At 43.2% G+C, this 25536-nt stretch overlaps 1 protein-coding gene across 1 annotated transcript in view; it reads left to right on the top strand.

The window, feature by feature from the left end:
• The window catches only part of LIX1 (limb and CNS expressed 1), an 888093-nt gene extending 864717 nt beyond the window's left edge, over window positions 1-23376 (top strand). Inside the window, exon 6 of the mRNA XM_078677347.1 lies at window positions 22206-23376. Coding sequence (XP_078533473.1) covers window positions 22206-22490 — 285 coding nt within the window. The 3' untranslated portion in view covers window positions 22491-23376. The remainder of the gene's footprint in view (window positions 1-22205) is intronic.
• The last annotated feature ends 2160 nt before the right edge of the window (window positions 23377-25536 follow it).

The following is a 25536-nucleotide window of genomic DNA, read 5'->3' as shown; positions in this document are numbered from 1 at the left end:
AGCTGCTGAAGTCTGCCTAGTTACCAGTTTTTGCCCGTGATTAGGTTTCAGCACGTTTTTGCAAATGTCGTCAAGCGCACAACAAATCTCCCCTGCCAGCGTCAGGGCAATGACAAACACACTTATGCTCCTGGACAGGTGAGAAACACAAGCTATTTAGCGACGTGTTTGTTGTTTGGGCAGTGGGAACGGTAACAGTGCTTAATTTAAAGTTAAAGAACCCGGAAGAAGAGCAAAGTAGACAGTTCTTCAAATGAAAGTTGGTCTTTGAGCCCAGAAGGTGTTTTTTAACAGTCTTAAGGTCAAAGTGATGGAAGCGGGTCTGTGAACCCAGTGGATGCTGTGGCAGTACGAAGCTCCTGTTGCTGGAAAGTGTTTGAAAGACCATGTTGGTGGAAAATGTCCCAAAACTTCCAATGCAACGGAGAGCACTAAAGTTGGAGTCGATGAGCACACCTTGGAGACAAGACTATCGAGACTTGATCACTTCTGTTCTAAGATGACTAACGTGTTATTTATGAGAGGTTCATTGTTTGTGAAGTTTGGTTGTTGCTGTTGAAGTCTCCTGGAGCGAAAGTTTGTGACAATTATCCAGTAACTTTGTCCACAACAGGTGTTTTGTGTGCATTGTGTTGTTTGGTTGTATGTGATGTAATCACCAAGAGCTGTTCAACAACAAATCTTGTATGTGAGGTGATGTCTAGATTCTAAGCCACTACATTTGTAGGTTGGTAATGGCTATGTGGTGTGTGGTCACATGGTTATTTGAGGGCTATGCTGTATATAGTCACTCATTAGTTATTTTGTTTTAGTGTTAGCGATTGTTTCACCAAGAGTTGTTCCACAACTGGTATTGTGTGTGAGTGTGTCTAGATATTAGGCAACTCATTAACTCTTATTTCTGGGGAGCTATGTGGTATATGGTCACCCCTTGGTTGTGTTTGGGTGTTGATGCTAATTTAACTAGAGTTGATTCACAACCAGTGTTGTGTGTGAGTGTGTCTAGATATTAGGCAACTCATTAACTCTTATTTCTGGGGAGCTATGTGGTATATGGTCACCCCTTGGTTGTGTTTGGGTGTTGATGCTAATTTAACTAGAGTTGATTCACAACCAGTGTTGTGTGTGAGTGTGTCCAGATGTTAGGCGACTCATTAACTCATATTTTTGGGGACTATGTGGTATATGGTCACCCCTTGGTTGTGTTTAGGTGTTGTTTTTTTTTTTTAGCAGGAGTTGTTCCACAACTAGTGTTGTGTGTGAGTATGTCTAGACGTTAGGCGACTCATTAGCTCATGTTGCGGGGGCTATGTGGTATATGGTCACCCCTTAGTTATGTTGTTTCAGTGTTGATGATTATATTAACAAACTTTGTTCCCAATGGGTGTTGTGTATGAGTTGGCGTCAAGTTATTGAGCCACTTATTAGCTTGTTTACAAGTTGTTTGCCGCATATATCCAGTTGGGTTTGTTGTGTGCACGGTGTTTTAATGTGCTTGTCGTGTACACGTGTGGTACTGAGGTGTACTTGATGGTGTGTGTGTAGTTTCCTGTAGTATGGATGAGCTATGCGAGTACTTGTTCTCAGTCTATGGTGTCCGCGTTGTTTCCTGATATTTGTTGTGTTAAGTTTGTTCCTTTGTGTCGTGCTTATTATGCTGGTCTGGCCAACTTGTATGATTAGTGGCATAAGGATGTAGGATGAAGATAGTCGTTCATTTCGGGAAGTAATGTGGTGCGAGATGTGTTAAAATATTTAATTTGTGTTGTCTAATTGTACAGTAGTGCACTGTTTTAATATCCTCGACTTAGTGTACTAGAGTACATCTTATTGACAACTATTTTATTGCTTTATGCAATTGTACCCATAACGAAGGGAGATATGTTGTATCTTGAATCTCCCTGCTGCTCAGCTAGAATGCATGTCTTATGGAATGTTAGATGATTAGAATGTGAGGAGTTTATGAATGTCAGTTGAGTGAGGGCTGAGCAGCAGGACAGCTGCTCCTGATGGGGTTTTGTATTTTACAACTTATGATCTTAACATCTTAATCAATAAAGTAACTGAAGAATCAATCCTGGAGTTTCCTTCATCTTATTGATTACAACACAGAACAGGGAAGGAGCATTGCATTTTTTGAACGGTTTCCCCTGGTGGTGGTGGTGACGGTGTGGGCAGGGAAGCTGGCACACAAAAAAGTGATTTTTAAGGTGGATAACATGTCGATGGTACATGTCGTGAATAAGCAGTCGACCAGGGACCCACAGGTGCTCAAGTTGTTGAGAATATTTGTGCTGCAATGTTTGGAACATGACATTTTGTTTCAAGCCCGGCATGTGCCAGGGGTGGACAATGACATTGCGGATGCTTTGTCTCATTCACAGTGGCAAAAGTTCCATGGGCTAGCCACGGAGGCAAGACGCCGGTGCCGACAGGGATGTGGTCAGTAGGAGAGAAAGGGTCGTTCAACTGGTAAGAGGGTCAGTGGTCGTTTCAACATGGAGGGCGTACGAGCAGGCGTGGTGGGACTTTTTGGACAGTGGGGTGACGCGGCATGACAGTGGGGTGAGCAGGTAGTGCACTTTAATTTGGCAATGATGGATAAAGGAATGCCCAAGGTGACAATCGCTGGCAAGCTGTCAGCCATACCATTCATGGGAAAATTGTGGTGGGGCTATGCGCCGTCGGCAGGTGAACTGGTTGCGCATTTATTGGAAGGATGGGTGTGGGAATGAGGTGCCAATGACTCGCAGCGCCGCACCATAACGGCGGGGATTCTTGTCGGCTTGATAAGGCTCATGCCGAAGATATGCCACAACAGAGAGGAAGCTATTCTGTTTTCCACGCTAATGTCGTGGATGTATTTCGAGGCTTTTCGGGGTTCAGAGCTCCTGGGGATAAGAGGGAAACAGGGGGTACGGTGGGGGGAGGTGGAGTTGCGGACCGGGGAGGTGGCGGTCCTTTAGCGGTGCTTGAAGACTGATCAACGAGGAGTGGGGAAGTGGGTTGTCATGGGACCCGTGGCGGATCAGGCGGTGTGCCCCATGGTGTGGGGTGAGATGCTGGCGCCCAGGGCGGGTGATGAGGCGGGTGAGTTTTTTTGACGGGCTGAGGGTAGCCGGGTATCAGCGGCACAACTACTTTGGTTGGGTTCTGCGGCACGCCCTTCGCGCTGTGGGTGGGAACCCCAAACTGTTTGGGGCTCACTCCTTTCGTATAGGCGCTGCAACAGACGCGATGAAGAAGGGGTGAGGGAGGATTTAATGCGACTGGAGGCGCTGGAAGTCGGACTGTTATAAGACATACATCAGGATGCGGGGTTTCGGGGAGGAGGAGGCTTGATTTGTTGTTGCTTGTCTCACATATGTTTCTTTTCAGGTTCGGTGGCGGGACCGACCGTAGCAGAATTGTCCATCCTCATCTTAGGACACTCTTTCGTGAAACAAGCGGGGAGATATGAATGGGACAAGACCAGGAATTTGAATCTAGAAATGGATCCTAGGCTTTTTTGTTGTTATTGGCAAGGGAAGGGAGGCATGAGGTGGCATGAGTTAATTCCAGCATGAGGTGGCATGAGTTAATTCCAGCACTCAGTAAGGTAGTTAAGGGGGGAGTTTGCCCGGATGTTCTAGTTATTCATTTAGGGGAAAATGATCTGGTGCAATGCAAAGGCTTGGCATTGTTGAAACAAATGAAGCAGGATTTGCTGGAGATTCAGCAGCAATGGTTTGGTTGTCAAGTGATATGGTCTGAGTTCATACCGAGGAGATGTTGGAGAGGGGCTGAACTGCCGGTGGCCATAGATAGGGCGCGGAGGAAGAATAATAGGGTCATGAGACTTTTTTGCGACAAATAAGGGTTTGGAAGGATGGAACATCCGGAGCTGCGCTATGCGGCAGTGTATTTATTCAGGAAAGATGGGGTGCATCTGTCCCGCTGTGGCATGGAATTGTATATAGTGCAGTTGAAGGAGGCTTTGGACAGGGCGATAGGGGTGTCCAGATACCCGAAGCATCAGGAGTCCTAGTGGGGGGGGTCGGAAAGCCGCTGGGGTCGACTTTTCGAGTGGCGTTTTTCCTAGGTCAGTTGTGGTATAATGATGTATTTTTACAGTTATGAAAGAACATAAGAAGTTTACCTAGTTAGGTAGTTGTAGAAAGGTTAGGAAATTGCAAGTTGTGTTTATAATTGTTACAGGGGGAACATGTTTAGGGGACGGGGTGGGGGTAAAGTAGGAAGACAATATTTAGTGAGGTTTAGTTTTGTACAGCACAGGCCAAGGGAACTTGTATGTAAGGTGCACCTGTTTCCAATAAAGCGGCCTTTTTCCCACCAACAAGCTAGTCTGTGGTCTGAGCTTCCCCCCTTTTTGGCCCAGTAGGGCTTTGGGGGGGGCGGCCGACCAGTGGGAGGCCTACCCTCCCCGGGGGTTTTGGGCCGGGGGCAGCCAGAGCCCATTGGGCTGGTTGGGCTCCATTGGGCTGGTGTTGGGCTTGTTGGGCTTGTGGTTGGGCTAGTTTTGGGCTTGGCAACAAGAGCCCATTGGGCTGGTTGGGCTCTGTTGATCTTGGGTTGGGCTAATTTTGGGCTTGGGGGTTTTATAACCGGCCATCTTGTGTCACAAGCCACCATTTTGGTGTATGCGACACAACAGCCGGTCAGGGAGGACACTGGGCAGTTTAGCTTTGTCCCGCCCTCCCTCCCTAAGGAACGAGCTTCCGGCTGGTTTTTGCAGGGTTTGTTGTTGGATAGCTCATTACTTTTTTCAGCTAGGAAGTTTTCTTGACAGCAGGTGCCTCGGGGGCAGGAATTTTGTATTGGGGTAGTCGCTGGAACAGGTGCTGGGTTGGTGCGCTATGTTTCTTTGGGGCGTTTTTCCTAGGTCAGTTGTGGTATAATGATGTATTGTTACAGGGATGAAAGAACATAAGAAGTTTACCTAGTTAGGTAGTTGTTGAAAGGTTAGGAAATTGCAAGTTGTGTTTATAATTGTTGCAGGGGGGAACATGTTTAGGGGAGGGGGTGGGTGGTAAAGTAGGAAGACAATATTTAGTGAGGTTTAGTTTTGTACGGCACACGCCAAGGGAACTTGTATGTAAGGTGCACCTGTTTCCAATAAAGCAGACTTTTTCAGACCAACAAGCTAGTCTGTGGTCTGTGCTGCCCCCCTTTTTGGCCCAAAATAGGCAAAATATATTTAAAAGAAATAAAAATAAAAAACATTCCAGCATCTAAAGGAGGCATTTATAAGTTTGTAAAAATAAAAACGATCCATCAAAATAAAAATAAACGAACAAACCATGAAATGAGAACTGTAATGAAATCAGAGATTGATCCACCAGCATTGGCACTTAAGTGGACTACTTTGTAGGCAGATGTGTATGAAGAAGTGATGTCACTTTTAAATGCTTCTGGCCAGAAAGCGCAAAGTAAAAACTGCTCCCACAAGCTGAGAGCAATGCCGGCTTCTGCTGCACCCGCAAGGGGTCCAAGTGTGGATCCGTCAGGGGTGCGCATGCCCTCTGGCTCCCCCCTACAGCCCCCAACAAAATTGTCTGGGGTGCACTGGTTGGGCACTGGGGAAGGCGCTTGTTTATTTTTCACTGCTACTTCAAGATGTGCCCCATAATGCCCTGCAAGGGCTATATACATATTTTTTTTTTGGGCGACGTCCTAGAAGGGACAGCACCAGAATTGTTTTTAGTGCTGTGGGGGACTGCAGGGAGTTTTGCAGCCCCCCAGCAACACAAGAACACGAGACAGTAAATCCCCTTGGTAATTTAAACCATGATTTCTGAAGAACTATATTTTTCTGAAGCATTTCCCAAGCTGGAGCTTTTGCTCTACTTTCTGGAATGTAGCACCAAGAAAAAAGAATTATTTGGCTATTTTACAAGAAATTGTCATGGGCATGGTTTTAAATAAAACTTTATTAAATAGGTGTTTAAGTAATCAATATTAGCAAACCTTTATTTGTTTGTATTGTTGATTACATTTATTGGGGATTATGGAGAAATATTAGCATAATACATATCGGTTGGTTGGGGTGAGTGCCTACGATGATCTGAGGGTGGGGGTTGGGTGCCTGGTAGGTTGCTTTGTCCATAGGCCAAGCCCTGTGTCAACCCTGTGCTCTGCATGGCCGAAGGCTGTGCGCAGTGGCTGTCAACATGGAGTTTGATGCAAGGCCGGGTCGCAGGTGCGACCAACTTCCTGTGATGGGGGAGGGGGGTGTTGGGTTTACATATGGTAATAAAAAATAATTTTATGTTCAACAAGCCCTAGAAATGTATTGAAAAAAAGCCAAAGGTTAAAGTGATGTTATAGTTGGGTATAATAATATCTTACTTTGCATTAAAAAATAAACTAAGAGATTCCTTGGAAAAAAAAAAGCTAAAGGAATGTTCTAGTTGGCTGAAAATGTCAGTTAAAACATAAATGAAAAAAAACACTGACATTTACCAGTTATAGTTTTATAGTTATCTCAAGTAACTATAACTGGTGCTGCAAGTTAACTATAACTTTTGCAATACCCTACTAATTACCACATGTATTATATCACTCATGACATCTTCTATGACATCATTGATAACATCACTGCAACATCTAAAATTATATCACATCTCCACAAAACTTCCCAAAAAGGGCTATTTTTTGCTTAGCTTGTGCATGGAAGGTTTTGGGGTGATCAGTCAAGTGGGGGCTGAGATAAAAGGGAGGACCCAGAACGCAAAATCCACATACATTTTCCAAAGAATTCAGAAAGAAGCACCACTGCAAAAACTGCTAAACAGAATTACACCTAATTTAGCAAGATGCTAACTCTTGGTCCACAGATTGTGCTTTTCATGATTTGCTGTACATCCATTTAGAAGTATTTGTGAAATTAAGGTAAAATACAATTGTATATCTGGACAGTTGTGTGCGAGGTACCCTCAGGAGACTCCATTGAACCCAATTAAAAACAATTGTGTGTTCAATTTGGCCATAGGAGTTTTTTTTCCCATGGACCAATTTGCTTGCATGAGAGTCACTCTGCGGATATTTCCTGAAAAAAAATATATTTGGAAAAACGAAACTTAGATATTCACCAAAAAAAAGGTTAAAGTGATGTGAAAGTTAGCTGAATATGTCAGTTGTAGATAGCAGAGCTAATTATAAATTGCTCCACTGCCATGCCCTGCTTATGACCTCACACATTACATCACTCATAACATGTTCTATAACATAATTTATGGCATCACTTATGACATCTCAAACTTCACTTTAACCTTTGTTTTTTTCAGTAAATTTCTAAGGTTCTATTTTATGTAAAGTAAAATATAATAACAATTCCTAACTATAACATCACTTAGCCTTTTGATTTTTCGCAATGGAAAAAATAAATAAATATATATATTATTTATTTAGATCTAGAGGTTTACATTAAGGACTCGGGGATCTTGACACAACTTTATAGAAAACCAATTGCTGGGAACGCTTTGCTTCATGCCAAAAGCTTCCACCCTAAAAGTTTGATCTATAACATTCCCTATAGGAACTTTTGCGCATGAATCAAAACTGCTCATCAGAAGAAGACTACAATACAGCACAAATGGAGGCATGCGTATGCTTAAAGGCACGAGGCTATTCGGATAGCTCTCTAGATACTGCAAGTAAGAAAGTTGAAAAAACGACAAAAAGGGAACTTCTGGCTGTTAAAACAAGTATAAAGGGCAGTGTCACGAACCAGTCAGAACCTACACGTATGATCACCTGCTAAATTAGTACAACTGTTTCGCAAGAACTGGCATATTCTCAAAACTGATAGCATCCACAAAAATCAGGTTCCAACACAGCAACTAATAAAATATAGAAGGTCTAAATTCATCAGGGATTTATTGGTTTATAGCCACTATGAATCCACAGCTAAACCCAAAGCACCATTAAATGGGCTCATTCCCTGCAAGAAATGCAAGGTGTGCAAATACAGTTGCAAAAAGACCTCATATGAGATACACGGCAAGAGTGCTAAGACTGTGAGAAGCATAAATAAATGCTGAATTGCAACTCGAATTTACTGTGAACTGCTTAGAATGTCCTTGCATGAAAAAATACATTGGTAGCACTATAAATGCAACTAAGAAGCGAGTGCTAGAACACATGCAGGCGATAACCAAAAAGGATAAAACATATCCAGTGGCACGCCACTTTGAGGAATGTCACTCAAGTAACCGTGATCTTATAACTTTTTACTGCTTCAGTGATGTCATTTGAAATGTCATGAGTGATGTCATGAGTGATGTCACTGACCATGTCATGAGTGATGTAATATGTGACGTCATCAGCAGTGCATTGCGGGCGCGCAAGTTATAGTTAGCTGAACTAACTATAATGGGGGAATTTCAATGGTTTTGTATGAGTGAAATATCCAGCTAACTATAACATGTGTAAAACCTATGGTTTTTTCGGTGAATTTCTAAGGTTTTTTAAATGCTAATTCCTAACTATAACGTGGCTAAAACCTATGGTTTTTTCAATGAATTTCAAAGGTTTTTTAAATGCTAATTCCTAACTATAACGTGGCTGAAACCTATGGTTTTTTCAGTGAATTTCAAAGGTTTTGTAAATGATAATTTTTAAATGTATGAATTGTTTTTTTCATACTAATTTAATACATTATTTTAAAGTATTTTTATTTTTAGATATTTTATTTTTTAAATGACATTACATATTTTTTTATATAAATTAAAAAAAATGTTTTAAAAAATATTAAAATTGTAATTTTTTTTATTTTCGATTTTTTAAATTTATATATATTTTATATAGCAGGCAATGATATCCTATGGAAGGAAATTCAAGTTACTGGTTAGTACAGTTAAATTTACTTTTCAGGAACAGTAGTGAGCTGAAAGATGCAGCACTGAGGTCTCTCCAGATAACAGGTGAGTAAATCGGAATTCGTAGTTCGGCTGATTTTAGAGGAATTTTTTAAACTTCCAAAACTCCACACTTGAAAATTTTTCCAAGTGAAATATGTCAATGTTAGCCTATGGAAGGAAATCCAAGTTAATGTAACTACAATTAGAATTACTTTTCAGAGTCAGTAGTGGGCTGAAAGATGCAGCACTGAGGTCTCTCCAGATAACAGGTGAGTAAATTGGAATTCGTAGTTCCGCTGATTTTAGAGGAAATTTTTTAAAGTTCCAAAATTCCACACTTAGAAGAATTTCCAAGTAAAACATGTCAATGTTAGCCTACGGAAGGAAATTCAAGTTACTGTAAGTATGGTTACATTTACTTTTCAGGGTCTGTCCTGGGCTCAAAGATGCAGCACTGAAGTCTCTCATGATAACAGGTGAGTAAATCAGAATTCGTAGTTCGGCTGATTTTACAGGAATTTTTTTAACTTCCAAAACTCCACACTTAGATTAATTTCCATGTGAAACCAGTCAATGTTTGCCTATGGACGGAAATTTATGTTACTGTAAGTATGGTTACATTTACTTTTCAGGGTCGGTCCTGGGCTCAAAGATGCAGCACTGACGTCTCTCGTGATAACAGGTGAGTAAATCGGAATTCGTACTTAGGCTGATTTTAGAGGAATATTTCGCTCAATAGTGAAGGAAGGGGGCGGGGCCTGAGGAGACATGTGTGCAAACACGCCCTGTGGCGCGTTTTAGGTTGGGGAATATATTCTTCTTCAATCCTGAGGTCACCTGTGAGCCAACTAGCCCATCAGGTACCTCCAGTTTGCGCCAGGGAGCTGCGTTGCAGAGAGGTGTTAAGAGGGCACGCCCCCTTTTTACAACACTCTGCAACGCAGCTCCGTGGCGCTTACTAGAGGTACTCGTTGGACTAGTTGGCCCCTAGGGGACCTCTGGATTGAAGAGGAATATATTCCCCAACCTAAAACGCGCCACAGGGCTTGTTTGCACACATGTCACCTCAAGCCCTGCCCCCTACCTTCACCACTGTGCAAACATGCCCTGTAACGCGTTCTAAGTTGGGGGATTAAGTCCCCTTGCATACTGGGGGTCCCTGGGGGTCAACTAGCACACCAGGAACCTCCAGTATGTGCCAGGGGGCTACGTTGCAGAGAGGTGTAAAGAGGCCACACCCCTTTTTACACCTCTCTGCAACACAGCCCCCTGGGGCTTTTTCAGAGGGGGAACTAATTCCCCTTGCATACTGGGGGTCCCTGAGGGCCAACTAGCCCACCAGGAACCTCCAGTATGCACCAGGGGGCTTCGATGCAGAGAGGTGTAAAAACGTGAGCCCCCCGCATACTTAGTAAGAAAGCCCCAGGTGGTGGCGGTCCCCGGGGCCCTTAGAGGCCCCCCATCATTAATATCAAAGCCCCAGGGGTGGCGATCCCCGGGGCTGTGGGGGGCTGTATGCCCCCTGCTATCATAATTACTTTGCCCCGAGGGATGGCGGGCGGTCTCCGGAGCAGTGTGGGGGGGATTGGGACCCCCCACACACTTTTTTTTCATTATGCCCCCGGGATTTGGTTCCCCCCGGGGCTGATTTCCAAAAAAGCAGACCGGGGTTTTTTTTCCCCACAGGGTACGCGTATCCCACGATTTAAAAAAATATATATATATTTTTGGGCCTTTTGGGTCCTTGTGGGACCCCCTGAGCAGGCCTAGGGGGTCAGGGTGTGTCTACCCTGCCCCCTTTGCATGTTTTGCACGTTTGTTTTCTGCTTTCTTGTGCCTCCGTTCTACCGAGGCACAAGATGGCTGCCAACACTTCCTGGTTTGGAGTGTTGACAGACAGTTGACATCCAATCAGCATGCAGCTCGTGCTTGGGAAGGTACGTGTACTGTACAGAGTACGGTACTTCACATATAGATATATCTATGATTTTACTTTTGAATTTCTCAGGAACTACTGAACGGATTGACACCATTCAACAACAAGCATTAGAAATGCAATCGGGCTCGGATTTATTTGAGTTTGAGCTAATGGCATTGTAAATGCCAATGTATTGTTGCTATGTCGTTCTTGTGAGTGTGAGAAGCTTGCACCGCTGCTGCTTGTGATGTCCTTGTGAGTGGGAGAAGCTTGCACCTCAGCTGCCTGTGGTCTCCTTGTGAGTGTAAGAAGCTTGCACAGCTGCTGCCTGTGATGTCCTTCGTGCGAGTGTGAGAAGCTTGCACCGCTGCTGTCTGTGAGTATGAGAAGATTGCATTGAGCATCTCTGTGCTGTGCCTGTTCTTTGTAAGGGACTCTTGCTCTGTTGCTGCTGCTGCCTTGGCACAGTACCTGCTGTGAGTGTGTAAGGGAAGCTTGCACCACTGCTGCTTGTGATGTCGTTCTTGCGAGTGTGAGAAGCTTGCACCTCTGCTGCCTGTGGTCTCCTTGTGAGTGTAAGAAGCTTGCACTGCTGCTGCCTGTGATGTCGTTCTTGTGAGTGTGAGAAGCTTGCACCGCTGCTGCTTGTGATGTCCTTCTTGTGAGTGGGAGAAGCTTGCACCTCAGCTGCCTGTGGTCTCCTTGTGAGTGTAAGAAGCTTGCACAGCTGCTGCCTGTGATGTCCTTCTTGTGAGTGTGAGAAACTTGCACCGCTGCTGCCTGTGAGTATGAGAAGATTGCATTGTGCATCTCTGTGCTGTTCCTGTTCTTTGTAAGGGACTCTTGCTCTGTTGCTGCTGCTGCCTTGGCACAGTACCTGCTGTCAGTGTGTAAGGGAAGCTTGCACCACTGCTGCTTGTGATGTATTTCTTGCGAGTGTGAGAAGCTTGTACCTCTGCTGCTTGTGGTCTCCTTGTGAGTGTAAGAAGCTTGCACTGCTGCTGCCTGTGATGTCGTTCTTGTGAGTGTGAGAAGCTTGCACCGCTGCTGCTTGTGATGTCCTTCTTGTGAGTGGGAGAAGCTTGCACCTCAAGTGCCTGTAGTCTCCTTGTGAGTGTAAGAAGCTTGCACAGCTGCTGCCTGTGATGTACTACTCACTACTCTACTCTACTCACTACTCTACTCACTACTCTGCACTCACTACTCACTACTCTGCACTCACTACTCACTACTCTACTCACTACTCTACTCACTACTCTGCACTCACTACTCTACTCACTACTCACTACTCTACTCACTACTCTACTGACTACTCTACTCACTAGTCTACTCACTACTCACTACTCTGCACTCACTACTCACTACTCTCCACTCACTACTCTACTCACTACTCACTACTCTACTCACTACTTGCTACTCACTACTCTACTCACTACTCATTACTCTGCACTCACTACTTTACTCACTACTCTACTCTACTCACCTCACTACTCTACTCACTACTAAATACTCTACTCACTACTCTGCACTCACTACTCACCTCACTACACTACTCACTACTCTCTTCTCACTACTCACTACTCTGCACTCACTACTTTACTCACTACTCTACTCTACTCACCTCACTACTCTACTCACTACTCACTACTCTGCACTCACTACTCACTACTCACCTCACTACTCTATTCACTACTCACTACTCTACTCACTACTCTACTCACTACTCTACTCACTACTCACTACTCTACTCACTACTCTGCACTCACAACTCACTACTCTAGTCACTACTCTGCACTCACTACTCACTACTCTACTCACTTCTCACTACCCTACTCACTACTCTGTACTCACTACTCACTACTCTACTCACTACTCACTACTCTACTCTCTACTCACTACTCTACTACTCTACTCACTACTCTACTCTCTACTCTACTCACTACTCTACTCACTACTCTACTCACTACTCACTACTCTACACACTACTCTGCACTCACATCTCTGCACTCACTACTCACTACTCTACTCACTACTCTACTCACTACTCTGCACTCACTACTCTGCACTCACTACTCACTACTCTGCACTCACTACTCACTACTCTGCACTCACTACTAACTACTCTACTCACTACTCACTACTCTACTACTCTACTCACTACTCTACTCACTACTCTACTCACTACTCACTACTCTGCACTCACATCTCTGCACTCACTACTCACTACTCTGCACTCACTACTCTGCACTCACTACCCTGCACTCACTACTCACTACTCTGCACACTCACTCTGCACTCACTACTCACTACTCTGCACACTCACTCTGCACTCACTACGAGCCGGCTGCGGTACCAGCGAGGCAGAACAACAGGTCACCACGGAGAATCCTAAAACTGCAAGAAAACAAACACCACAAATGTCCAGCCATGAAGAATCGCCTGCGCAGTCTTAAGTACAAGATTCTGTTAGCAGCGCTAATAATTGCAAGACGGAAATGTGTTCTTCTGGTCTTAAAAAATAGACAATTGAGGAGGATTGTGCCTGGGGGAAGGATCGGTTATTTTAAGCTACGGCTGTGGACGCCCTCAACAGCCTGGAGTCACAAGTGCAGCCCTTGCAGGGCTCACTCAGGCTTTTATCCTCCTAGAGCCGTACAATCTGTAAGACTGATTGTGTAAAGAGCCTCGTATGAAATTCCCCTGAGAGATCCCCAGCGCATACCAAAAGGTGCATACAGTTACTAAAAGTCATAAATGCTAAAGATGGAAAGGCCAGCCAGGCATGAGAGATTTTAAAAAAAATGCACGGGGTCCGTCTTTACCCCGAGACAGGTGCAAAATGGAGAAGTACAAGAAATATACTCAACCCACACTTAAACTTCAAACTAGGTCATTTCTCGCTCATTTATCAGGTTCGGTCAGCTGAAACCTTAGCAGGGCGGGCACAGGTTTGAATGTGCAGTTTCTCGCTGGTTTTTACTCAGTAGACAATATATTTATGTTTAAAATGTTAAGACCGTAACTTTTTGTGCGGGTTTATAGGTGCATGTGCCATGCTCCTCGAAATCCTGCGAGTGCTTTCCTTGCCCCCATCCTCAACACACACACACACACACACACTTAATTTCCTATTATGCCCTAGTCGCTTATTTCCAAACTTGGGGATTGAGTGGCCGGGAGATGAACGATCTGTTTGTGCTTGGGACTGGAGTGACACTTTTTTATTGTGTATGATATATTTATTTTCGGAGGAAAAGAGTGCCTTTCTCGGGGCGATAAAATCTGCCAGCAGAGACATTTGTTTTCGTTGTTTGAAGGAACATTGCGATGTTGGAGGCGTCATGTCACTTCGTGTTCGTGGGGAGACGGGGGCTCCTTCTCGTACTGCTGGAAGGGGCGTGGGCAGGAATGGGGGCGCCGTGGGGATGGGACTGTGCAGGGCCTGTGAAGTCACTGGCCCGAGCTTTCCGGGGCGGTGTGTGCAGGGCGCGCTGACAGCCCGGCCGCGGCCGCCCTTCTTTGCCGCTTACCGGGGCTGTTTCTCCAAACGGAATAGCTTTGTTTCCTAGATGGATCCGGCTGGCGGCAGATTCTTATAATCACAAATATAGTCATGAAAATGAGATACAAAAAATGCCGATATTACAATAAAAGCGGGGTTCCCGTAACGGAAGAGAAGGGAGCCAGGCAGCGCGCTGCCCGGGTCCTGGACTGGTAATTGAGCCCGAGCCGGTGATGTCTAAATCAGGCGGGGAGACGGGGAGTGAGCCAGAGAGCGGCAGAGCAGCTCCCCGGGCCGGCAGGAAGGAGCCGCACACGGCGTCTATGCCTGTGTGCACGTGAGGAGGACGCGCGCCCGACAAACACACTGCTAGATGGTGAACGCGCGCACACCATCTGGAATGCATTACACGGCCACCCTGACAGCTCCTAATTAAGATGAATGCACTTTCGAGCACGTAACCGCACGAAATATGCCCAAATGGCGCCCGAAAATTACAACTGCCCAATAGCATCAAGACTACTAAAAATACATCACCGCGAACACCAATGACCATTCAGATAATAAAAAAATTCAGGAATGTCTTTCCCGAGGCCTTAACACACTTTTTTTTCTTTCTGTAGTAATAGGATCTCGGGCTCCACCCGAGCCCTAAAAAGCATGATCTGCGAACAGAACTCTACCTTTTTGCCAAATTTGGTGTAATTTCGTTCAGCCGTTCGGGCTGTAGCCCTGGCTAAAGGTCCTATGGAAAATTGCATGGGGAAAAAACGTTTTGGGACCCCCCTTTTTTCTCGGCCCCCACTTGACGAATCACCCCCAAACTTCCAGGGAAGGAGCGGAGCAGGCCATTTTCTTGGAGAAATTCACGAAGATTCGTCCACCAGCGCCAAAGTTATTCCAAATAGAATGTTGCGGATTTCCAATGGAAACTACGTCCTAACTATAACTACCTAGTAGGTAATATATATATATATATATATATATAAATATATATATATATATATATATATATATAAATATATATATATATATATATATATATATATATATATATATATATATATACACACATACATACACGCAGGAGGGAGGATGTGCTCTTTTGTATACACATAGAACAATTTTGTCTGGGTAAGTAAAGTACATAGGATTTTCAGAGGGGCTCAAAACAAGTTCAATTCCTTTCAAAACTTCATAGGAATATTTCCCAAACTAAGCAAAACTCCCTGTATGGATCAACACCAACATTTGACATAAAGACTCAGGTTATTGCCAGTACTGACTGCCTTAGTTGATTCATTGTACAATCAGTGCAAAAGTTTTTGTAAAAAGGTAGAATACAAAAGTATAGCTAGTTGTTAGTTGGAAATTTGATTGTCCATCAGGACCCACAGAATTTGGTCATATGAAACATGGGACCAATGTGCAGCGGGTAGTGGAGAGCTACAGCAAGGATTTAGTGTTGAAAAATGTAATTTCCTCTGAATAAACTAATATATATATATATAGCCACTGGATCTGTGTATCTAACTTTAGTTCAACGAAGCAATATGCACATTTTTGGAGTTTATCACACCTATGATGAGATTACATTAACATAGATCCCTAACCATGACATTTTATGTAGTCCCGTTATTTTGAATGACAGCACCGTGTGCAGAGCATATAGTTGAGTTATATGATCTGTTTCCTGTACCAGACTGGAGTTACATTTGTTTGGATCACATTTAACATTGGCCTAAATTGATGAAGATGCATAAAACTGCTCAACAGAAAGCTGGATGCAAGACCTGGATGATGGCTATGTCCTGTATCCAGACTACTGAGTAGTGTAACGGTCACGCCCAGGAGGTACTTAGTTCAGAGGTATTGAGCACAAGGCTAGTACCTGCGGAACCATGCCTGGTGGGTTAGCAATGTTCCTGCTCTTGGTCCTACACCATTTGGAAGGGGTACTGCAAGAAATGCTCTTGGGTTCAAGAGGTACTGCAGGAAGTGGTGATAGACATTGGGCATGCTGAAAAATTATGACCTTTGCCTATTACAAATGCCCCTCCTTTAGGGTGGCTATTTGAGTACAGGGCACAGTGTTTCTAAACGGTCACTCCTTGTGCCGACTGGTGAGCCTCCATGCAAGAAGATTAGACACACGGCATCACTTAAGGCCAGGCTCTGTGCTTAATGGCTCAAGAACACACAAATAGTCTGTGCCCATCAGGCTACCTGTATGACTGATTCCTCCTCGTATGCCTTATTCCCAGCTGTATACTGGTTGTATTTTGCTTTTAAATAGTTATCACTTGTTCGCTGCCATATTCATATACTGCTAGCAATAAAAGGTTCTTACCGATCTTAAGTTGTTTGTATTAGATGTATTGGTAGTTACCCACCTTAATTGATATTCTAAATTCCTAACAATGGTCGACACTCAACTCTCCTTTGTGACTTAAACTGATAAATTATCATCAACCTGCTTTTTGATGTTGTCAATAAGTAAATCTTTCCCATATAACCTGGGCACTCACATAAAGCCTGTCCGGGCACTTATCACACACCTGAACTATTGAAACGCCCTTTATTTCAACCCGCGGTCTTATGAGATGGCCAGCATCCAGCATAATGAAAATGCTGAAGAGAGGCTCGGCCTTGGGCTGAATCCCTGCTGTAGGATGTATGGCCACTTAATATTCATTAAATTCAAGTCCATAAGTGCTCCACTTTCGAGGTGCTCTGTGTTACAAAGCTCTCACTTGTGTCTTCTTTTATAAAATGTCTGCAGTCCTTCAATTGCTACACAACGTTTTGTAAAGAATTGAAACCTGATTTGTAGCCTAGCTTCTTTCTTTCCCTTCTTTACGCTTCGTCTGCTAGCACAAGGGCACCTTTTTCTTTGGTAAGTGCATGCTTTACAAATCCATTTATTTATGCAAGGGTGCAATTGCATTGAACAATCCAGTGAAAGCAATGTTTTGGGTGTCAGTATACATAGGAGCCAACAGAGGCTCACACAAAGATTCCCTGGGGAGCCAAACCTGAAATTCCACTGACTGATGTCATAACAGGTAATCCATAGAGAATAAAGAGTGCAGTTTGTGGAACTGACAGGCAGCAGATATCCAAAGAAAATAAAGCTTCTGCTACACAGAGTGCAAATAGACATGCTGACAGACAGTACATATAAAGTCATGTTCCAACTTCAGTCACACCCAGCAGATGTCATCACAGTGAAGTAATCCACAGTTCCACCAGCAAACATCACATACCCTCATCTGGATTTCATACATATAAAAGGCTGCAGCTCCACTCTCAGGAAAGATGCCTCTTCACAGAGATTGCATGCCGATTTCCACTGACAACCAAAATGTCCTCACAAAGATTATCCTGAGATGAAATGCTGCAGTACATTGATATCCAACAGATGTCATCATAGAGATATAATCAGAAAAGGCAATCAAATGCAGAAGGTCTTTCAAGTGCCAACAGATTATTTGTATTTCCTGTGAGAGTGGGTTGCACGGCCCAAACGTTCTATCATTGTCCCAACAAAGTGTGATAATTTGCCTAAGAAGTGTTGCTATATGCCAGAGAAGTGACAGGGAGTTTACTTAAAGTTCACCACTTGGTACCCTTGTAGTATTTGGTCACCCATGTTTTATTTATTGGCTGTGCGTTGTCAGAATTACCGATTTTATGGCCATTTGTACCATTACTTGCTATTCTAACATAAGAGCAGAATGTCAAGATCTATTTCTTCGCAGGCTGACAAAAGGCTGAGTCACAAAAAAATTATGTGATGGGAGAACCTATAATAATTCGTTCTTCTATGATGTTTTCAACTGAACAGTCTCTCAGGCGAGTCTAAAACCTAAAATAGTGGTCATAGTTCTTTCTGAGGGATTTGAGTTATTACCATTTCAGGATGTTAAAGGGTATCTTTCTGGTATCAGTATTTTTTGGCAGAAGTGAGCTATAGAACCATGCTCAAAGGAATTAATGACTTTACGCCGAAGATGGAATGTCTTCAAAAGCTTGTTTGATTCAGGAGATTCAAAAAAAGGTCTTTGGACTGGGCAGACATCTGATGACAAACTGGGGAGGCTATTTTCCTAAGTTTAAAATTAAGTTAATGGCCATCGGTTTAAAGGGAGAGGAAAGGGCTTGTAGAGCAAGATACCAAGGAAATCTAGGGATTGACTAGCTGTGGTCATATTAACTTTTCCCTCTTATATGAAAAAATCATAAGTCTTCCTTCTCAGTGTAATTGTTTGATGCAAAGTTTGACCCAGACCTCCCCATGATGACTGACATCCTGAAAGCGATCATCCCAGTGACTGTCGACACAGATAAAGAGTGGTGGAGCAGGTGGAGTGGGTGCGGGAGCACACAACGGGGGCTTTAATTATAAGAAAATATTAAAAACGTACCTGGTGCTTCTGGCTCCCTCGCGCACCTCTGCTCGCAGTTCCTGGTCCCAGCAGTCCCTGGGACAACATCATGGACTCCCCAACCAATCTCCATGCTGCTCTCAAGCATGAGAGCAGAGCAGCCTGGGTATTGGCTTGAGTGGGCTGGATTAACGGTCGCTCAGACACAGGAAGTATGTGCTATTTCTCCAACCCAGCTGTGCAATACGGCTAGTTTGGAGAAACATAAGTGTGCATGTCATTTTGGCTGGCCTAAGAGGGCTGGCCAAACTGACATACGCCACTACTCCTCCCCCCCTCCGATGGCCCAGCCCTGCCCCTCCCTTCACACGCTGGCTCAGCCACAGCTGAAAAATAAAATGATAAAGTATGGTTTTATTTTTCAGCTGCTGGCTCTGATCCCGTGGGGTGACACTCCTCTGCCATTGTGGAGTTGCTGCCGCTGCAGACTCCATCCACGAGCTATGATGCCCCCTCCTACCCCTCATGTCCCCAATGAATTGTTTGTGGAACAATGGATTCTCGAAACCAAAGAAACTGTTTAACCTGTTCCTTATCAAAAGAGCCCATCGAACTATGATGCCCCCTACTACCCCTGCTGACCCCAGTGGCGGTATGTAACGTTTACAACTAAATTTTTACAACGCACTACCATTACAACGCAGGCATTACCACGCATACCATTACAACGCATTGCGCTGGGGGGCGCTCTAGGATAGGGAATAAGTTTAATTTTCTATCCAACACCTTCCCTAGTGTCCACGGGGACTGGAGTTGGAATAGAAAATTATACTTACCACTATCCAGCACCTCAAAGCGCTATGCGTTGTAACGGTATTCGTTGTAAATACCGCGTTGTAAAGGTATGCGTGGTAAAAGTATGCGTTGTAACGTCATACATCCCCCAGTGGCCAGTGATGAACAGATTTCTGAGTTTTAGGGTCAGAGGGATCGCTGCTACAGGTGGAATGAGCTGTAAATGAGGCACAATATGAAGGACTCAAGACCTTCAATAATAAGGACTTCGATAATATTCCAGGAATTGGAAACTCTGGGCACAGATAGTAAACCTTTGAGAAATACCCTGGGGATATGACACTCTGCCACTTGCTCCTCACTTTGTAGAAGGAATTCCCTACCAGATATGTCTGATGTTGTGATATGGAACTGGGTCTAAAACGATTGTCAGGAGACCCCCTTTGCAGAACAGACTTCATTGTGATCTTTCGGCAGCTCTGTGGGATCCAGCGGGAGGTCAGTGGGAAGGCTGGGTTCAGCAGGTCTGGGACCTGATAGGACACATACACAATATCGACGCGCTTCACACTTTCAATGTGGCATGAAAAAATCCGAGAACTAGTAGAGGGTAGGTCTTTTTGTAAGTGAATGTAAGTATAACATGATATGTGAGAGGGATTCATGTGTAGACTCCCAAAATCTAGAACACTAGTTCAGAGGCTGTCCCTAGCATGGTGAGGATACCAGTGTCATACGTGTATGAAGCACTGTGCAGGAACAGGCGGAATCAAGACCTCACAATGTGGTGGCAGATGGGACACAAACTGTGGGTCACTCTTTGGAACAAAAAATTAGCAAAAGCCATAGGATATAAAAAGGGAGTGTCCATCAATGCAAGATTTAGCTTTACTCTATTCAAATTTTGCATAAAACCAATCTTAAACCTACCATGTTACATATCATATGCTATGACACGGAGATGCCACACTGACATTGCAGAATGAGTACATATGATACAGACATATGGGATGGTTCACATGTACCAGGGCAAAGTGGTTAGTACATAGCAGAGAGTGGTTCGAACTCTTAAAGAAATTTGGTGCTGCATTGAAATTCTAAGGACAAAATATGTATACACAACCGTATGGCTGCTCTGGGCTTGACACTAGGCAAAAGGTGAATAGGCATACATTGATTGCAATCATGGGGGCCTGTGTACAACTTTGTCTTAAGGACCATCAAGAAAATACATTAGCTGTGAAAATCCATGTGTCATTGGTCCGTACATGCCTAAAGCTGGCCATGGATTTCGAATGTTGGAGAGAAATGTGTATAAACTAGAGGCTGATGGCAAGCCTTGCACTCCAGCTGAACAGACTGGATATCCTGACGCTGAACTAGGAAGCGGCGATGTATCATAAGCCTGTATATCCCTGTTAAGTTGGTTCTACTGACAGTCTGCACTTGGGTTGGAAATGTTTGACAAATGGTAGCGATGCACATTTCTAAAAATCAATAAAATAAACAAAAATACGTATCATTGTAGTACCTGGGTAGGGGAAAGAGACAATGCACCGTTTTCAAAAGGCAAGGGACATCCCATGAAATGTTAATTAAAGTGACCAGAGTTTCAATTTCTTTAAACTAATCCATGTAGTCACCATTACATTCGGGTATTTAATTTGATCTTCTATTAAACTCTGTGCTCACATGCGATAATTAGGTAATGCGTCTGCAGTGCATTCAGAAAATGTAGAGCATACAAAACTGATGATTGCACCCGCAGCATCCACTATAAATGTGAAGTTGGCACACTACCAGATTTCTTTTACTCAGACATATTTTAACAATGTTTCAGCTGAACAATGAAGGTTTTGTGATCAGTACTTATAGATAAAATCCAGTACCACAGAATACAGATATTCTCTAACTGTATCAGCTAGTGGGTGTAACGTTACAAATAGAAGACAGATTAAGAGCCTTATCAACGTGAATTCACACACACAACTGACTAAAACAATGGAAATAGTAGCCATCTTGCTCTTCTTGCCTCTTCAATTAAGGAGTCAGCTGGAAGGTTAAGAGTTAGGATGAAGAGTTTGCCTGGGTGGTGGAGTGGTCTATAGAGGCTCGCTCCAGCAGGAAAAATTGCACTGTGGTGCAATCTAGAAACAGAAGAAAGTCTGCACCAGCTAACACTAAGTCAAGGAGCCAGTGAGAGTTGACACTTATGTGGTGCTAAACAAACTCCCCCTGAGGTATCACTGGGAAGGGAACTAGAGTCTATGGGGTCTCCAGGGTGAGCTGGCCTCCAACCTGCTGTATGCACACAAGTTTAGCTACCTGAGAATTATATTCAGTTACAGTGTCCTACTTATTTGTTGCTGGCATATCTTCTCCTGTTTTGTTGTTACAAAATACCTTGGTTTATTGAGCATCCTAAGGCTGAAATAAATTATTTAGAAAAGTATACCCAAGATGTTTCACACTAGCAGCCCTGTCAGGAAGGATCATACAATGTTCTTCATATAAATTTCTACATTGTGGTAATAAATGTTCTTATAAAACGCTACAGTGCATTATTTAATATGTTTACAAAACACTTCATGAGATCTAAAGCCACTTCTTAAATTGTGATATATGGATGATTTCAAAATGAGCATTCTCTCACTGATGGGGAAGAAGACTAATTTATGAAAGCAGAGTATGTGTATTTGTTTTTAATAACTCTGTTTTTTTGTTTTTGTTTTGGTCAATAGGAAGTTATCGCCTATTATTCAGAATACTCCTTAGATGAAAGGATGAGAAGTCATATGGCACTCGACTGGATTATGAAGGAACGCGAAACTCCAGGGATTATTTCTCAAGAGCTGCAAGTTGCGCTGAGAGAGATGGAGGAAGCTCGGAAGGCTGGGCGAGAGTTACGTTTTTACAAGGAAAAGAAAGAAATCTTGAGTTTAGCTCTAAGCCAGATCTACAGTGATTGCCTCGACTCATTGAGAGACAGTGACCAAATGAACTTGACTCCAAACGGGTACCATTAGACAATCACACAATATACTGATAAGGACTTGCGAGTAGATGGAGAAATCTCATTTGATGAGAACTTTATGGTACATATGGCAACAGATTGTCAAATCGCCGAGTGGTGCACGCAGGTTTCAGGGCCTTGGGGTGGACTCTAATCCTCAGAGGCAAATCTGATTTTGTGGTACTTCACTCTAACTAAACGCCCTAGCAGAAGCCTCTGTTTGACATGGTGCATCAAGAGATATTAATTATAACAGACAAACCACTGCCACCAAATTTCAAATATTACAGTATGATCTTTGAAGTGACACCCTCATAATTAAGAGACACATTTTCTCAACCTCAAGAGATTCATTTTATGCTATCATTAGAAGTGCACTGCCTTAGTGTACATTTTCAGGTTTTCAGTTAGCACTTAATACCAGAATACAAACTACTTTTAGGAACTCCCCAAAGTCTGTTTAGAAAAGGCAATAGAGGTAATATGGGCTTATAATAACTGGCCATGTTTCACACCTTCTGACATATGGTGTAGGTAGGAATTGACCATAGATGTGACTATTTACAGTCGATGAACTAGCCACCAAATTACATTGATATTTTGAAGACCCTGGATTACATAATGTTTCTCCTTTCATTGAAACCGTGATAGCAGTATTACTGGAATGGGGGCATGTTCTATGCTGAAGGTCATGCTCATGTTTCAAAGGCTGTAAGCCGGGGACACTTTGATAAGGTTCTAGCCTTCTTTTGGTTTTGGCATTCTTATGAGCATGGTGTATGTCAGATCCTGATTTCTTTTTGTATACATTTGCTTACCAGCTCTAATAGCTTTTAAAAACTTTAATTGGTAATGTAAGCACACAAACTGGCGTGTAATAAAAGGTACATTAATGGTGATCAGTTATTTGGTCGGTTTATTACATGTAAACTCACATATCTCAGTCTTTCTCTGGGATCTACATCCCGAGGCAAGGATGAGGACAGTGGGTGCTATGGTTTCCCCTCTGTTGGGGCCTATCAATATACATATATTTTCAGTGTGTCAATGACTGTAATCAGGTTTTAGGCTCACTCTGACATGTTCTGCACTATGGATCATAACATTGCTCTATGATCTTACTTGCAGACTCCATACTCTGACCACCAATGTCTCAAGAGATGAGGAACAACCTATCTTGACTGTTCAGTTCTTATTCTAAAACAGATGACACAGCCAATCACAGCTGGTGAAATGTTGAAACAATGTCTAAGGTAATATGCTTGGGGCAGAAACTGTTTATTTGAATTGACTGAATGTTCCCGGAGTCCATTAGTACCGTAAAAATAACTGTAATGTATAGGATCAATACAGCCCTGAAATACCATATTATGGGCAATCCGTGTACTCCACAGCATTGATTACTAAGAAACACAACCTACACAACTCCATTACAAGGCAAGTCAATGGGTATATGTAGAAACCTGAAAGATGTATAAGCAATGGCAAAGTCCTCCAGTCTTAAGCCAGAAACACCAAAATTATACAATAGCCACTGAATAAATGTGACCTACACATTAATTGTTGAATACGACCAGAAGGCATAACGCATCAAAGAAAGCATATTCAGAACTCCAGGCCCTGATGATAATACCCAACCTACATGTGGAATGTCAACGACCATTTGAAGGCACTCTTGCTGAAGGAGACTGTGCTGCACACAAGCCAGTGCCATAACTTAACTTTGCAGAATCTTAGGGCCCAGAATTGCTACACTTTTGTTTCAGATTTGTCACAAAACGGACACAAACCAACACAAAGTGCTATGCTGGTATTTACTTTGTAGCACAAAATGTGTTGTGCACATGAAAGTAGCCCTAAAGAAATTCAAAGTAGCACTAGGTGATACTTTGTATCAAGGGAGTGTACCTTGTGTGATATATAGCCATTTTGCCCCCCAATGTTTTCGCATAAGTTCCTGTCTGTTAGAAAAAAAAATATGAAGACCAGGATCTGTGTATGAAAATTATGCCTATTCGCGGCCGGTGTAAGCGTGAAAACATTTGCTGTTCTCAAAACGTTTCTAAATTTGCATGTGTGCTGTAATGTACAGCATGCATGCAAAGTTAGAAAACGTTTTAACTATGGCAAAGCCTAATATTTTGTATTTAAAAGGTTTCCTTTCAAGTACTAAACCTATAGTAGACATTGTGCATGCAACCTTGCACTATGGTAGTCAAGGCAGCCAAAAATGCACCAGTGCTGTGGGTGAAAGGAACAGCAGCATATCTCAGTTGATATGGTGCAATTCTACTCTCCCACTGTGAAGCAATGAAGCACAGCATATTTGGTTGCTGCACTACAGTGTGTCAAATCGTAGTAAACTTGGTCCAAATTTTCCAGCTTAGATGCACTAGAAAGTTCTATCATGCTCAATTAATACACTGCTCTGACCCACATCCCTTACCTAACAGGGACTTGAGCTTTGGTCTAATATCATATACTTTTTTGGTCCTGGATCCCTTACGTGGTCTTCCCGGAATGTGCATATTTAGCATCAACACCGTCTGGTTTAACAGAACCCCCCCCCCCCCCCAAATAAATGACACCTTGAAGTGAGTTATAAGGTAATGGGGCAAGCCTTTTTCTAAACACCAGGAAAACCCACATTACCTCTTTATGTTTCAACTACTTCAGCCTGAGGAATCAATAATTCAGCCTGAGGAATCAATAACTGCACTGTATTACTTGTTATTTTTCACCTCTTTATCTGGTTGGTTCTGAAACTGAAATTGTGGAATTCACTAGTTTGTTTTTACCCATGATTACTTTTTAGTACACACCACTCCCGAAAACCTGTGTCTTATCCAGCAATACAATATACATTATTAGCAATAGACTATATTTTGCCCCTATTGCAATTTTATGGACATAGGTGCATCAGACTAAAACACCTACTTTAGAGAAGTCAACAATATGCTCCCATGGGTTTACTTTTGCACATGCAGCAAATGTTGGACTTTCTTGAAAAGAGAAGGAGTACTTTAGGAGACCTACGACAGACATAGATTTCCTGAAGT

This window comes from Lissotriton helveticus, chromosome 2_1 (assembly GCF_964261635.1).
Source record: "Lissotriton helveticus chromosome 2_1, aLisHel1.1, whole genome shotgun sequence".
In the NCBI taxonomy this organism is placed as follows: Eukaryota; Metazoa; Chordata; class Amphibia; order Caudata; family Salamandridae; genus Lissotriton; species Lissotriton helveticus.
The sequence above is the reverse complement of the archived record's forward strand: the minus strand, read 5'-3'. Positions and strand labels throughout refer to the sequence as shown.